At 49.0% G+C, this 16,539-nt stretch overlaps 1 protein-coding gene across 7 annotated transcripts in view; it reads right to left on the bottom strand.

The window, feature by feature from the left end:
• Positions 1-16,539, bottom strand: part of LOC105278018 (protein roadkill) — an 86,103-nt gene that overhangs the window by 11,917 nt on the left and 57,647 nt on the right. For all 7 annotated transcript variants that reach the window (XM_011336801.3, XM_011336802.3, XM_011336797.3 and 4 more), the window contains one exon: positions 4,772-4,916. In XM_011336801.3, the coding sequence (XP_011335103.1) occupies positions 4,772-4,849 (78 nt within the window). In that variant the 5' untranslated portion in view covers positions 4,850-4,916. The remainder of the gene's footprint in view (positions 1-4,771; positions 4,917-16,539) is intronic.

The raw sequence follows: 16,539 nt of genomic DNA, 5'->3' as shown, positions 1-16,539 counted from the left end.
CGCAGAGTCCGCGCAAAGTCCACGCGAAGTACGCGCGAAGTACGCGCGGCGTCTCTCTAACACGATTACTTGATCCGTGACGGGACTGGCAACTCGCAAGCAATTTTATCGTCGATGGTCGATCGATCGATCGATCGATCGACCCGCGCGCCACAAAGAGTGGTCGTCGCGTTGCGAGCCGCACTCGCTTGCTCGCTCCTAAACGGAACTGCTTGGGAGTTCTAGTTGCGAGCGGAGCACCATTTTCTCGGGTTAATTTCGATCCACCGACGTAATCCCACGCGTTGGTGACGCGCCAAGAGCTCGACTCCCTCGCGCGCGAGTACGAATAACTCGGCTCGGCGCGTATTATCCTTCTGTCGACCGGCCGGGACGCGACGACGAAACCAATAATGTAACTGTGACTCAAGCGGGAAATTACCGATGCGACGGGAAAAGGAAGAGAGCGCCGCGTCTCTCAGCTGCCCGCTCGCCTTTTGATGCGCACTTTGATTCAGCAAAGCCGTCCAAAGGGCACACGCTTCCTTCTTTAGGCAAAAAAAACTGCAACGGCAACAGAGACGCGGTCTTTTTAAAGTCATCGATTGAAGCAGCCGCGATGAACGATCTGAAGTTTCTTTAAAGAGACGCGAGATGAAACGCGTTTTATCTACTTTTATCTACTTGCGCGTCCTGTTTGAACACTCGAGTGCCTAAATAATTACACAAGATGTGATCCGAACGATTCATCCGTTGGAACTCAACGTTTTCCACGTTTCTCATACGTGTTTGCGTCTCTCGAAATTCGAAGACCGTCGGATTGTCCGCAGGACCAATCTATCTATTTAAATTAAATTCTTGATTCGAGCTCCGATGCTTCCCAAGTTTGCCGAACGTGTTCGCGCCTCCTCGAGAATCCAGGAACTATCGAATTCCCCTCAGGTCTCCGTAGAGTTCCGCGAGCGAGCCGGCTCGCCCTGCCAGAGCCCTCCCTCCGATAAATTAACGACGACGCCGGGACATTTCCCGGAACACCGCGGGATTAAATTTGCATAGCGCGTACGCGCGTAACAGCGCCCGACGACCGAGCGGAACGTCTCGGGGAACGCTATCCGCTTCGAGCTTCGGGCGGAAACAATGTTGTTGCGAGCTTCGAGAAGAGAGGTCGAGGGGTTCATCGCCTCTCTCTCTCTCTCTCTCTCTTTCTCTCTCGGCACGTTCGCGTAGCGAGTCGGCGCGGATCGTCGCCACCAGGTGGAGCGAGAGCGACGAGGAGGAACGCGGCGGCGGAGGAGGCGACCCGGTCGACGCCCCTAGGAGTCGTTCAACCCGCTGGCAGCGGCAACGGCGGTGGCGTCGGTCGTCGGCGATCGGCCTTGAATCACCCGTGCCCGTTTACGGGAGCGCCGTGGAACGCGCGGGTTCAAGCACCAAGCACCAGGCGGGCGGGGACCGATAGGCAGGCAGGCAAACCGGGGGCTTCCGGCGGAGAGCAGCAGTCCTCCTGGATACGGTGCCCGACCGCCGCGATCGAGGTAAACGATCGCCGCCGCGGTCCCTCCGCTGTCGCGCGGACGATCATCCCGCGCGAACCCTCGCCGGTCGGGTCGTCACTCCCGGAGATGAACGACCGCGAGGACGCGCATCACGAAAATACTGCTAGATCGCGCGCTTCCTGGGCGCCTCGCGTGCTCCCCCGCGTCGCGTCGCGTCGCGCACCGTTGATTCGGTGGTCGAAAGCACTCGCGGGGAGTTCTCCCTGTATAGAACTTCGCAACTCGCTTCCAAGGATGGAGGATCGTTTCGATTTGCCTGGAATTCCAACTCGCGACTTGGAAGCGCGAGGAAATAATTCCGGCTCGCTGTTACGGAGCAGAGGGCGACAGACCTCGGTCAATTACCGGAAGATCTCGAGTGATTAGCGAGTTCCCTCGAGGAACCTCACGTGGTATACTAATCACGCGGATCCTTGAATTTGGTCCTTGGACCGCAGAGCGATCTTGGACCGCGGCGGGAGGCGAAATCTTGACGCGTCCTTGCGCGAATAGAAGGGCCCGGAATGTCCGAAGGATACGGCGTTGAATACCAGAGATTTCGGACGGTGATATAATCGTTTCCGTCGGACGCGCAACCACAACCTCGAACCCGGAATATTGCCTTGGACAGATCCACGATAGAGCTCGTGGCCGACGTCCCGTCCAGCCAACGGAATCTTTTCTGTTCGCCGGGAAAATACGTTCTTGTGTATGACGAGAGGATCACGTGCAATTTGCAGCACTTCGCGCGCTTTATCGAGGAGCGAGCAATAAATCGCCGATCGCACATTGCAGGTGATGTTGCGAGCTGCGAGCGAGTCGCGAGTCCCACCGCCTGCTGACGCGGCGAAATCGGTCGCGGTGCGTTACGAAAGTTAACTGGAGCACGAATTGACTTTCGATTTATAGACAGGTCCGCCGAACGGCCGTAGCGGGCGCAACGCGCCGCCATCGATCGCGTTTTACGCGGACGGCAAATCGTAAAATTTAGCAGCTGCGCTTGTGCAATTCGCGCGAGCGAACGTAATAACGTTCTGTCGCTGTTGCGTGATTGGAACGGCAGAATAAAATATACACACCGCGAGAAACCACTTGGACTTCATTTATAGCCTCCGTCGTTTTTTTTTTTTTAATTTGTTAACACTCCGAACAGTGTTAGATCTCTCTAAAAATCGCGTAGTTAATAAAAAACATCCGAGCAAAAATGGAACGTTATGAACGTTTCCAATTTTGCAAAGATAAGCTATACACTTTTTATATATTTTATTTTACATTCATTTTTATATTCACTTATCGTTAACTGTAATATACGTGATTGAATTTTGATTGCAATTTGTTAATATCAATTTGGAGTTACATTATTTTCATTATAATACATTATCGTGTTCCACGCAATTTAGTTATAATCTTGTATTAATCTTGGAGCATTATAATAATAGCACATCTTTGTGTTATTATTACACCGACTCTGTTATCTGGTTTTTCCAACTTTGCCGTCCCCGCTGCTATCAACGGACAATTGTCCATTGTTGCGAATCTCCCCGAGACCGAAGAGAGGGGGAGTTCGTCCGGGCTGATAATGAATCTCCACCTAGCATTTATCTAGCATTCAGGGCGTCACCGGGGACGGGGGAAATGCGGAGGACGCAATCGCGATTCGGGACGTCCGACGAGTGCGGTAACTTTGTTACGATCGTTCGAATGAATCCGCGACGAGCGTGCGCGCGCGTGTTGGCCGCGCAAAAGCGGAAATAACTGCGGAAAGCGGAGAGTCCGAGGGAGAACGGGGGGCCGCGCGAGTTTCCAGCGAAAATCGCGGAACGTTTCCGCGGCCGGCGAACAGCACGAGGGACAGAGACAGACAGACAGACAGAGAGAAAGAGAGAGAGAGAGAGAGAGAGGGAGGGAGGGAGGCATCGGGAGGAGAGGATGGAAGGCGAGACGAGAGAGATATCTAGTTGCAGGTCGTTCACATCGAAGCGCGAGGGGGACGAGCGCAGTAAAAATAGAATGAGAGCGCCAGGAGCGCGTGCTCTCACGCGCGCGCTACGCACCGACGACGGAGCCGCGCGAGCCTCCGCGTCTCTCTAGCGCGAACCTTCCTTCGTGCCCCCTCCCTCCCTCCTCCTCGTCTGCTGACTCTGTCCTTGTCTCCCTGGCTCGCGCGGAAGTACGAGTCGATCGGATAATCCACTGGCGATTAAACTCGGATGGTCCGAGACCGCGGAACTCGTCTGAATGCACGTTTGCCGAAAGGGGGAAAGGAGGATCGCGCGTTACGAAAGTAGCCGCGAGTTCTCATAAATTGTCCGACTATCTCGCATAAATATCTAACGGACTTCTAATAATTCTTCTACCCAAGTTAGTTCTACTTGAGTTATTTAAGCCTTTCTCAAATCTGCATCGGAGAGAGAATTCGGTTTTGGGATTATGCAGAATTTATAATGTAAGGGAGATTCGCGCGTCGCGAAGTCTCGTGTGTGCGTAAGAGTCTCTTTAAATGCGTACCTCTCATAAATATTTATCTATTACATATCTAATGTATCTAAAATATCTAAACCTCTTTTCTAAGTCTACACCGGAGAGAGAATTTAACTTTAGCATTACTATGCGAAATTTACGATACACAGTAAACGAGGAAGAAGGTTTACGTGTTTGCGAAGTTTCTCGCGAGCTCTCATGAGTCTTCCGACGTCTCTCATAAATGTTTAACGCACATCTAATATATTTGATACAAGGTATCCAAGTCTTCCCCGATCCTGCGTCAAAGAAAAACTTCGTACGCAGGGATTACGACGTGAAATCACGCTTGAAAACGCTCCCAAAGACACGTAACGCTCAAGAACGTCGTCAACGAAATTACACCGGAGCGTCTAGCAGCATAATTTACGAGTGGCAGCGATTCCGCGGACGTTTAAGCGAGGTCTGACGGGTCGCCGTCTCGCCGATTGGTAGACCGATCGCAGAGACGTTCCCTCGCCGTCTTACAAAATTAATCCCGCTGCCGCGATCTCATCCTACGCGCCACGCGAATACGCGAGCGACGCTCCAGCAAGGATCTCGACTTCCGGCTCGTCCTTTAAAGCGCTTTTGGAACTCCTCTTCCTCCTCCTCTCTCTCTCTCTCTCTCTCTCTGGCTCTTTGATCGTCCGCGGCGAGGCAGGAGGTGAATTTTGGCGACGGCCACGGCGAATCGATCGCTCTAGCGCGGTTCTAGCCGAGGTGGAGGACAATGAACCACACGAACGAAAACGTACCTGCGTGTAACACCAGTTCTCGGCTACGGGGGTGTTCACTTCCGGTGGTGGCGGGCTCGGGACGCGGCTCACTGCCATACTACTGCTGCTGTGCAAGTTTGAGCTGACCCGCGACGTCTGTGGCGCACAGTCGCTCACCGCAAGTCTGCAACAAAAAAAGAGCCATCCGGTTAAATTCGGGTGAACGTACAAGGGGGACGACGGCGGGGCACGGACGGTGCGCGGGGGCGCGGGGGCTTCGAGTCATCCTGTCGCGCATATACGTACGGAAAGTCGTTAATTATGTACACGCGCTTCGCGTTACGTCAGAAGAGGAAGAGAGAGAGAGAGAGAGAGAGAAAGAGAGAGGCAGGAGGTCGACGACCTCTCTTCATATTTCTGGACAGCAGGACGGAAGGGAGGAGCTCATCGAATCAGCGTAACACACCGAGCGGTGGATCCTCGATCTAATGAGGTGATTGAGATCAATTTTCATGCTTGTAACGGGAAAACAAGAGCGCTATTGTCGACACTTTCGGGAGTAACGTATGAAAGCTGTATCCACTGAATGTTATATATTATATATTGATGATTTACTGTTTTCGTGCGATGCATCGTCTCTTTTAACTGGATGAAGCACCGTGATCGATTTTGCTTCTTAAAACGCAAAAACAAAAGTATTATTTCGATGACATGACAAGAGTATTATTTCGAGAGTAACATGTTTAAATTATAGCCGTCAATAACACTTCACACCTTTTATTTCATTATCTATTATATCTACTATAGCTCTTGTTACACGAGCAACAAAGATGGTCGCAACGAGAAACCTCTTCTAATCATGTGCAAGTTAATTATTATCAATCGATACCTGAATCATTAACAATGACATCGCGACTTCCGATAATAAAATCATCGATCAACTTATCGCGAGCGAGAAGGCGCGACAAGATAAGAGGAAAAGGCGATCCAGGAGGAAGAGAAGAAGAAACAAAGAGAACGGAGCGGGATGAAGAAGGAAGGGTACGTAGGACACGCGATGTGCTCACGTGCGGTGCCAAGTGCGGAACCGCTCGGCAGCAGGCGAGTCAGGTACGTTAGCCCCGCAGGTTCATCGGACGGCCATCGGGCGCCGCGGTGACCCGACGACCAACCAGGAAACGGAGACTAAATTGAACGGCTCCTCTTCGCAAATCGCTCCTCTCGCTTCTCTCTTTCCCTCTCACGGCGTGGGGATCTCGAGAGAGGCGAGTTCCGGTCGCGGCCTTCGACGAATCGGGACGGACTCGCCAGAGCGGCGAGTAATAAAGTAATAAAGTAATAACAGGGTAGAATGATAAGGGGCAGGAATCAGGACTGAAGTGATAATAGATTTCGTAACGGTTATAATGGAAGATTTCGTGTGGAATGAACCCCGTCGTTGGGAGATTATTATATAACACTTGCGAGGCGAGCAAGGCACTCGCCAATCGGTGATGTGTGGAGCCTAGTGACGAGTATTTCCCGCTTCAGGGTATTACTTAATTATATAATATAATATTAATATTACTTAATTTCTCGACAAGAATTAATTTTGATGTTATTGTTATCCGACATCTTCGAATGGTAATTATAGTATGGCGGAACGGTAAATGAATAACAATGCTTTGTTACTTTAGCCTTTGCCAAGATGCAATGATAGATATATGTATAATGATGAATTATGGAAATTCTAGAGTGATGATGAATCATAGAAAAGAATTCGCGATCTTCCAGCGAGTACAGGTGGATCGCAAGAGCAGCTGCTGCCTGTTTTTACCAATTCAATCCGGACGATCGAATTTGCTCGGTTCGGTTGCCGCGTCATTATATCGTCGGCATTCCCGTTTTTTCCTCTTTTCTTTTTGCCGACGCGGAGTACTTTCGTTCGGCAAATTTCTCCGATTTCGCGAGAGAGAGAGAGAGAGAGGAGAAGAACTGCATCGGCCCGACTTTTGAGCGAATCGCGTTCCTCACTCGTTCGTTCGGCGCCGTAACTTTCACTTCCACGCCACGCTTCCAAAGCTGTACTCCCACGTCACTTTTGCGCTAGATACCGCTGGGGACGTCGCCAGACCGAGGGGGAGAATCCTTATTCGGGACGAAGAAGACAGCAAAGAGAAAGAAAAAGAAAGAGAGAGAGAAAGAGAGAGGGGGGAGGGAGACTAACGATTTTATCGTATGCCGCCACTCTGTTTTGTGAGAAAGCGATTGCGCTCACCGCTAGAAAGTATAAGCGGAACAGCGAGACGTTTCCGTCGACGAGAGAGGATGACATCAGAGAAACAGATACCGCAAAAGGAAAGAAAACGTAAATCGTAGAGATCCAACCAGTCATTCCAACTAATTCATATCTCGCACGAGAAAATAATTAGAAGATCGAGTAGCACGCGAATAAGAGAGAAATCGTAAATCACATTAGAGTCCTTATTACGTTCTCCCCCGAAATAAACGCTTTCATGTCAACTAGAAAATAAATTATATCAATTGCTTACATTTTACATAAATCTTACGTAATTAGTGAAACCTCGACACAATTTAGTTACACCAAGATTTCACTAATTACGCAAGATTCATATAAAATACAAAGCAGAGGACTATCGCATGGTTGAACAGCATCGTGTCAGAAGAATCGCTTTTATCCTAAAACGCTCTTCCCGAGACAGGCTGAAGGAGCGAAACCCGGCAGGATTCTCCCGGTTTACTCGCGATCTGTTTGCTTACGATTTTAGGGATGAGGGCGATCCGGTTTAGGAAGGATGCGCGACGAGGGGAGGGACAGGGGAGCTCGGATCAATATCTCTACTTTGTTCGAGCGATCGAGACGCCCGACTCGGAGCGGAGAGCTCGGGTTATGCAGGCGTGGGCCGGGCCCGAGAGTTCAGGGGAAAGTAGAACGGAGCCCAGACACAAACCCGCGGTGAAAACGAGGAAGTTAGGTGAAAACCGTCTATAGTACGTCGAAATCGCGTAATTATAGCGCGCGCGGGTCTAACCGAAGCCGGGCAACTTCTTGCCAAATCGCGGGCGACTCGTGCCGCGCCGCGCCGCTTCGAACGCGTTCTCCTCTTAGATTTCCCCTTGCCTTTACTCGCCAAACCCGGGTTTTCGACCGATATCGCGCGCAATGCGTCCGGCCATCGCGCGTTATCTCGCTCATATCCTCGCGAAAACACGCACGCGGTTGTCCCTCGCGCCCCCTCCTCCCCTTCCTCCGACTTTACGAAAATATAATACATTAACCGAATGACATGTTTTTCCACTGATAATTCCATGCTTCCCCGATAGCGTGCAAATCAGCGGAGCGCACTGCGTCCGTCACAATTGTCGAGGACGACACGCGACACGCGCAAGTGTGCTGCCTCGCGTTTTCAACGAAAGCGCGCTTTTCCGCGCACGCACAATGAGCATCGCGAGGAAGATCGCGATCTTTCGATTTCCTCGTTTCGAATCCACGAATTTCCGAATTTCCCCGCGTGGTTCCCGCCGTCTCTTTCCGCGGTGACTCGGCACGCCGCGTAATTAGATACGTTTATCTCCATACCTGATTCATCCGGTCGTTTCGTAAGACCGGTAAATAGATAGCAGCGTTCGTTGGCTAACGATACGACACGCGCGAGCGACGGGCGACACGTTCGCGGAAAAAAAAAGAGCGATAGAAAAAGGAAGTCTCAGTGTCAAGATCGGAAGGTCGCGGTGGCGAGCGAGTGTACCGCGTGCGAGGCTAAAAATATCGCTGCTTCGCGATTATCGCGATTACGCGCGCTCGTCGCCGATGTGCCGCGCCGGTGCAACGCAACGCGATAACAATTCGCGGGAGACACGAGGAGCGACGAGGACGGCCTCTGTCGCCGAGCGCGTTCGGCACCCAAAAATCTATCCCTCCGCGAGAAGATTAATCGATCTCCGATCGTTCCGTCCGATGTTGATTCTAGCATCAATTTTTAAAAATTAATATAAAATTAAAAAATTAGTTGTATTTTATAATACATTAATTTAATTTTAATAATTAATAATGTGAAGATAGTTTAATAACAGGGATTGTGTGGATTGTCAAACTTTCAAACTATAATGGAAATGAAAAAATAATTGGAAGCGAATTGAAAATGAGTAAAGCAATTAGTAGCAAAATTGATAACTTTGATAAAAACAGGGCATTTTAATTTCCTGTGGTTTCTGCGTATAAATACAAGCGCTACAGTTTCTTTTCTCGTTTTTTCGCCCTAATTGTGCGGTCACCCTGAAGGCGAAGGGACGTTCCGCGAAGACGAAGCGCGCTCGGCGGCGAAACTGCCTGGCGGTCGGTCGATTTTCGCAGGAAAGTCAGTAGACGGGACACGGCGACGGAGAAGAGGGGCGAAGTCAAGGCTGACGCTGCTTGGCGTAAGCCGAGTGTGTGATAAGACAAAGGCTGACTCTCTTCAAGGGCGCCGCAAGCGTGCGCGCGCGCGCCGGCGCTGCGACTCGCCTTCGCCGTCTTGCACGCGCCAACTTATCGCTCGCGAGGACGAGCGATCGTCCGTCCATCCGCTCGTTCGCGAGCGGAAAGATGCGACCGGGGGATGCGGCTGGTCCAGACCTCCCGGGAACCAGTCCAAGGCACGGATGGCTGCGACAAACAAGCGTGGCCCATGGATGCCGTAACGTGGAAATGATAAAGAAAGAGAAAAGAGGAAGGAGGAAAGGGAAGAAAGACGCAAGTTGCACGCACTTGATAACATCGACGCGACACTCGATCGAGCTGCGAGGCGATAAGAGATCTACGCGCGGATCGTGAACCGATGCGTCGAGATGGCGTACGTCCGAGCGGATGTACGCGACGCTCAAGAGGGTTATTGTTGCCTCGCAATTTTTCTCCACTCTTTTTTTCTCGACAGATTAAATACTCGGAAGAGATCGATGAGTGAAGCGTCGAAAGAGCGAGATCTGCGTGCGTAAGATCAACGAGGAAACGAGATCACGCTATGAGGACACTCTCTGCCTCCTCGCCGCCGCGCGGAGAAATATCGCAGGTGTCTCGTAGAACACCCAAGGCACATTTAGCACTGTTTGCGCCTGGTCCAAGATGATAATATGCCACGCGGGCGGTCCTCCGCGTCTGTTTCGCGGCTTATCTGGCCTGGACTTCGGATACGTTCGTCAAGAAATTTAGATTATTAGTACAAATTGAACTGTTGCTGTCAATATCCGGTGGAAGTGCTGAAATTCGTCGGGTCTCCAAATAGCAGTGACTAAAACGAAGCGCGATGATCAAACTTCCGTTTCTTACTTGCGAAAGATTTTTCCCCCCACTGCGGCTCATTGAAAAAATTAAAAATGTTTCCAATACATTTCTACTCACCTGCGATTTTCAAGTCAATGTTACGATCTTCGAGACTTTACATGACATGAAACGAAAACAATCGAAACGTTCTTTATACATCACAGAAATAAAGCGCAAATTCCACTCCCTTTTCCCAAAAAATAAAATTGAAACTCATGTAGGTATCTAATATTATCGTCAACTGTACGTTATCCGCGGTGAGTGACGAAATTTCTCAAACCATAAAATCCGTCCCGTTTAGCTGCCGCTCTCGAAAACTCGATTGCTCTACTCGCGGTTTCACTTTACCCGGCTCCCAGCGTATTGCGTTACCGCGCGCTGCATTCATCTCGACTGCGTTCGCAGCACGATTCAAGGTTCACGGTTGCGATAAGGAGGCGCACGAAGAGATCTTCATACAAAGAGCGCACGACGACGTGTATTCCAGCCTCGTCTGGACGAAGTACAGAACGACGGTGACGTTTCTCAACTGTGCACACAAGATTACGTTGACCTGATGCGCACGTTATTATTCATGGACAAGCATGTTAAAGAATAAGGAATTGATATTACTGAAATTACGTGCCATGTACAAATATCGTCTTTGTATTTATTAACGTTTATTAACGATGATTCAACGACCGTCGACGATTATTTGCCGGAATATTTGTACAAATCGGACCTCATACAGGAATTTGGACGATGCAAATGCGATCGTAACGTACGCCAGAAAATACCGTAAACACTGACGAGTTAATGTGATTGAATAATTCGCAAGAATCAGTCATTATTAGAATGCGCTCTCGTGATGTACGTGAATGTATCTGAAATGTTGTGTAAAACATCGAATAAAAATAAATGGAGAATCCGGCATCTCTTGTCCATATAATTTAATTATATTAAATAGAGCAAAATCTAATTAGTTATAAAACTAAAAATCAGCTGTCGAAAGTTACATCGACGATGACTTCTCCGTCTCTTAAACTTCTCCGTTTTTTCCCCGAACAATCTGCTTAGCGAATTCTTTCGTTCCGTTCGCGGGATCGAAATGAAACATGCTTTCGCGAAGGAAGGCGCGGATCTCCTTCTGGCTCGCACGCTTCGTCCTTCTAGGGCCGAAGGATTGCTTTTCTTTGGGATCTCCGCCAGGGGAGAGAAGCTCTCTCCGGGACCCGACTCGTTTCTCTAACAGGGGCCAGTGCCCCGGTACGTGGGATACCGGACGACCTTGGGCCTCACGGCCAATTTGCGAGGTCCGTTCCCTGCAGATGCGCCCTTACGGCCGTCTTATTAGCCACGAAGGATACCCTTGGATTCGTATCGCCGCGATATCGGGAAAGCAATCGTGACACGCCGAACAATACTTTTAGCGCGATTTCGTGTTCAATCATCGATTTCAATCCGTTTTCCGATTCTTCGTCCGACTCTCTCTCCCTCTCTTTCTCTGTGTTTTTGAAATTATAATGTCGACTATAAATCTTGCACATTGGCCTTCCATTTTACAATGTTTAACGACAATTAACAATATTTACTTCGCAATCACTGCAAGATTGTTGTTGATTGCTCGTTTCGATCGAACTCCGGAGAAGGAAAGAAGATTGTAAACGTTCTCTAACTTTTCTCTAATATTCGCGGATTTTTCGGAGTAATCTTCGAGCACGGACGCCGCGTTACTTGCTTCGAAATAATCCCGATCAAGTAGTTAAAAGCTCGCAACTAATTTGGCCTCGGATCACGTGTACCGCAGCTGTTTGCTCGCCGTTTGGTTGTTCAGCGATAACTTCGATAAGCATACTACATAATTGCGCCTATGTAGGCCTTTTGCGTCGTCGATAGCCCGACTGACATTTTTTTCAATCCTTCCATCGTAAATCTTCCCGATCAGTCCCTTTTAACACTCGCAATTGTTTCAACACGACGAGAAATCGTCATTGTTTTATTGGAGTCCGCATACTTAGAAAAATCGATATTCCGAAAATCCACGTAAAATATTTTATGTAAACTCTCACGTGCAAAAGTGTAGTGCACTATGTTCGATTACACGCGCAAAAGTGCATGATATCCGATTACATGACGATTTTATTGGCCCTGGCATAATAAACAGAAAATTGCTGATATCTCACTCCGTTGTGAACGAAGGACAGTTTCGGAGCAATCACGGGATTTGCGTATGAAATCGAAATTTCAGATAAATAATTAATCAAAAAAGCGTTAAGGATCACAAAATTCTGTTTCAATAAGAATAGAGATTAGATTGGTAGAAAAAAATGCACATGGAGAGGAGAGTTAATTAAGAAAATAATAGAAACAATAAGAAATTTCGGAAAAGATCTCCATTCAGTGTAAACTTGTCAAGTCTCTCTAAAAAAAACTTGAAATTCCTTTTCTGAAAAAGGGCTCCGAGGCAGGCGAAACTGCGAGAACGAGCAATAAGATTTGGGAACCTTCCGTACGAGTTTTCTTTATAATGGCAGTTGGTTTTATGAATTCCGAGGGACTCGTCGTCGTCGTTCATCACGGAAAAGGGAAAGCGAACCCTCAAGGGAGACGTACGGCCCTGTACCCTTGAAGCCGAAGGTTGCCACCGTGCACACACGAGGGACAACCTTCCTTCCTTCCCTTCCTTCCTCCGCCGCGCTTCGCCGACGCTGCTACCACCGCATCCTCCTCTCCCTCTCCCTCTCCCTCTCCTCCTCCTGCTCCTCTTCCTCCTTTGTGCTCGGCTTTATTTCATCGAGCCTCGGACATCGATTGGCCTCGGCTGCCCCGTTGGCACGGCTATAATATTCAAATAATTCCCCGAAACAACGTAGAGCTCGCAAACGGGAACTAATGGCGACGAGATATGATTGCCGAGGCCGGCTCGCAATCACGCCGATTGACGAAATTAAACGAAATGTTCGACCCGAGAGAGACTAATATCGAATGCCGGAGTGGCACTCCAGAATCGAGTCTTCCTCGTCGCAGATCCTTATCCGAGTCCCCGAGGTTAAATAAAACGACTTCTAGATTATCAAGGTTCCGCGTTGCGTTAACATGGTCTTACGCAATAAATAATAATCTCGCGCGGGAGGGACACGATAGGCCGACTTTAACGGAAAATTCGCCGAAATCGCGGCAGACGTGATATGCCTGCACCGCTAAGCGACTCGTCAATAATGCGGCCTTCGATTAAATATAACACGTTCGACGGGAGACCCGAAACGTCGTCGTGCACTGATGAAGGCAGGCTCGAGCACTTTCGAGTGGTGATCGATGTTATTCGGGATACGGGCGAGTGTTTTTAACCTATGGCGTATGTACGGCGAGTACTGCGGCAGCAACAACGACGGCAGCAACAGTAGCAGAGTAGTCGTAGCAGCAGCAATAGCGGACGGACATTCAACAGCGCGTGCATCGGCGAGCCGTGCGCGCGACCAGCTGTTCGAGGGGCACAAAGCACATTCAAAGCCATTCCCGCTTTTGCGCTCGGCGCTGGGCGCGTTGCTGACGAGAAAATATTGTGACGCAAACGATAACATTACCGCGAGGCAAGGCCGCGAGACTTTTCCGATTCGACATGACGCTGCGGCGGGCCGAGCGTGCCTTCGGATCGTTTTGCCCGCGGATATTCATGGTTTTTTTTTATATCACGAGCGTTTTCCGGACCGTTTTCAGATCTGGAGATTGCAATCTCTAATAAATTACTATTTATTATTTATTCGTATGCTTCGTACTCCCTTTTTGTTCATTATTTGCTCAAGTGCTTTATATTCCTTTTTTTTTTGTTCGTTCATACATGCGTGCGGTCGGTTAATTGTTGAATAACTTGAATACGTAAAGTTCCCGACCGGAAAAATGAAGTTCTAGGTCGACGGGATCGCGGAAAGGTCTCGCGCTAAAATTATTCAGTCGCTGTTCAAGCTTAGATCGCACTCGGGGATGAACCTTTATCGCCGGCTCTAAACATGGACGATTAACTTTTGATTGAGCGCGTGGGGGGCGAGTGACCCGAGCTAATTGCGCTCAATACGATCTATTATTACGAGAGCGATCTCGACGTCAACGAATGTTTTACGTTAATTTCCGATCGTACGAGCAGCATTCATGCCTACGGCGTAGAGCGAAACGTTATCCGGTTGGCGAGGTAATTCCTTGGATCGATCGACGGCGCATTCTTGACAGGCGACAACTAAGAATTAGAGACAAGCGCAACAGCTGCGAAATGATTGATGAATAAGTCGTTACAAGTTCGCCGGGAATTACCGCATAACGCAGCCTTGCTGGCAACCTGTTCCACCGCGGATGATTTTCCTTTCGTGACACTAGGCGCATCCACTCGCGCCTTCTTCAGCAACCTTTTCCGTACGAATCATCACTTGCACTTCATAGCGGGTGAACGAAAGTCTTTTATCTCTTACGGAATTCACGCATTATTTTAAGCGTGCCAATTAATTCTGTATCTTTATTTTCAGCCGAATTAAAACTTCATTCTTTTCCCGATAGAATCGAGGAATTGGTCGGAAAGTGAATTACAAATTCAGAAAAAAATAATAATTCTAAAAATTGCAATATTACTCTTTGTGTAAATAAAGCCTGAATTTTATAAGAGAAGGCACGAAATTAATTTATATTCCTAGCAGAATCGCAAATTAATTCAGTGCTTTTGGGAAATTCAAGATTTGTTTGTACAAACAAAAGAGAAAACAATTTCAATCTCTCGATTCTATCAATATTAACGTCAACTCTACAGAATCGCGTAAAGACTTGGGAGAATATTTAAATAAAAGACGTTTCTCAGAATCGAATTTCAAAACACGAGTCAATTTGCAAACCTGATACGAACAAGTGCAGAAAAAATTGCTGTCATCCGAGTGGCAAGCGACTGGCAAGGAAGTATGAGCGTGACTCCGCGCGACGTGGCGGTCGAAGCGTGCTCGAAGAGTTCTTGCTGAAGGACTGAAGACGCGCGAGCCGACGAAAAGCCACCTGTGCTACAAGCCGCGTGCATAACTCTTCGATGCGAAGGTCGCGAGACGAGAGTCGACAAAAGCGCAACGAGATACGGAAACGAGTGACGTTATAAAAGATGCAGAGGCGGTAGAGCCGAGCCAGCCAGTGATAAGCCGCGCGACACCGCGGCGCGCGCAAGCCCACTTCCGGAGTCGCGTATCGCAACCCGATGCACTTATTCGCGGTTATCGTTACTCGCGGCTAACGCCAACGATGCAATTAGCGATCGGGAATATTAATGCACCGCGTGAATCAATTCCCCGCAGGCGCGTACGTGCTTTTATCGCGACGCCGAAGGCGAAAGTATCAACTCGGATTCGAGAGGTCGAAGAATTTTGTATCAAGCGCGTTCTTGCGACTAAATTTAGATAGGACGATTGGAGCAGTGGTCCAATTTTTGATTTATCACTCAAGTTATTAAATTACGCGGGAATGAATTATGCGGGGATTTATGAACAATGCAACGGCCACGAAGGTTCTGTAAATTCTATAAATAGAATCCATCGGTTATTTATAAATCCCGCCGCCGAGATGAATTGCTTCGGTAAACGAGCGAGCGGAATGGCCACGGTAATCGCCGGCAACATTACGAGACCGATCTCTGCGTTTACGGAGAAACATGCCGGTGTCAAGGACGCGATCGTATTTGCGCGACACTGTAAGCGTCTAAAGTCCCGAGACTCCCGGTTGTTAAACCGTAGATTATGCGTGGGAAACGGGGATATGTAGAGGGAAAAAGAGGGAGCGAGAAAGAGAGAGGATCCGTTCATAGTCCCGTGATTCACCGCTGATTCGAGTCGAGCCGAGCCGATGCCTCGCGCAAACAGGAAGTAACGACTAACGGTAATGGGACCATCCCAGTGACGAAACTGGAAACGTCCTAGACGCCCGATCGAGCCGCGACTCCGATATTCGCGCTCGACGACGTGCGATCAGTCGCGCGCGAGTGAGGAACTCTCGAGCGCGGCTTACAATTACGGGCGAACGGACGATTCGCGCGGTTACTTCGAACGTAGCCGAGAACGAGACGATAAGTACTTTCTTTTCGGGACGAAACGGTAAACACGGGCTTCACGACTTTCGACTTCATTACTAGCGAACGTACACAACGTCGACGAGCTGGTTACGGGTGTAATCGTCCAAGGGACGAACAATAATAACTTGGTATCTAGCTTTTTTTCATCCGCGAAACAAAGGAGGAGAAGAGAGAAGTTGAGATCACGTGGCGAGTAAGCGATTAAATATAGCTTTTCGGCCCCTTTGCAGGTGAAACTTTAAATGTCACTTTTACGCGTCAAATTTACGGGATAAAGATACTGATAAAAGTTGCAGTTCGCGCGCGCGAAAAATACGTTCCGATTAAGAGACGCGGCGCGAGGTGTCTGTTTTTAGCGTTTCACGATGAACGAACGGCTGATCGCGTATGCAAATCGTTCGTCGCGCTTACATTTCCATAAATGTCCTGTCCCGACTCAAA

This window comes from Ooceraea biroi, chromosome 1 (genome assembly GCF_003672135.1).
Source record: "Ooceraea biroi isolate clonal line C1 chromosome 1, Obir_v5.4, whole genome shotgun sequence".
Classification (NCBI taxonomy): Eukaryota; Metazoa; Arthropoda; class Insecta; order Hymenoptera; family Formicidae; genus Ooceraea; species Ooceraea biroi.
This window is presented reverse-complemented; position numbering and strand designations above follow the sequence as displayed.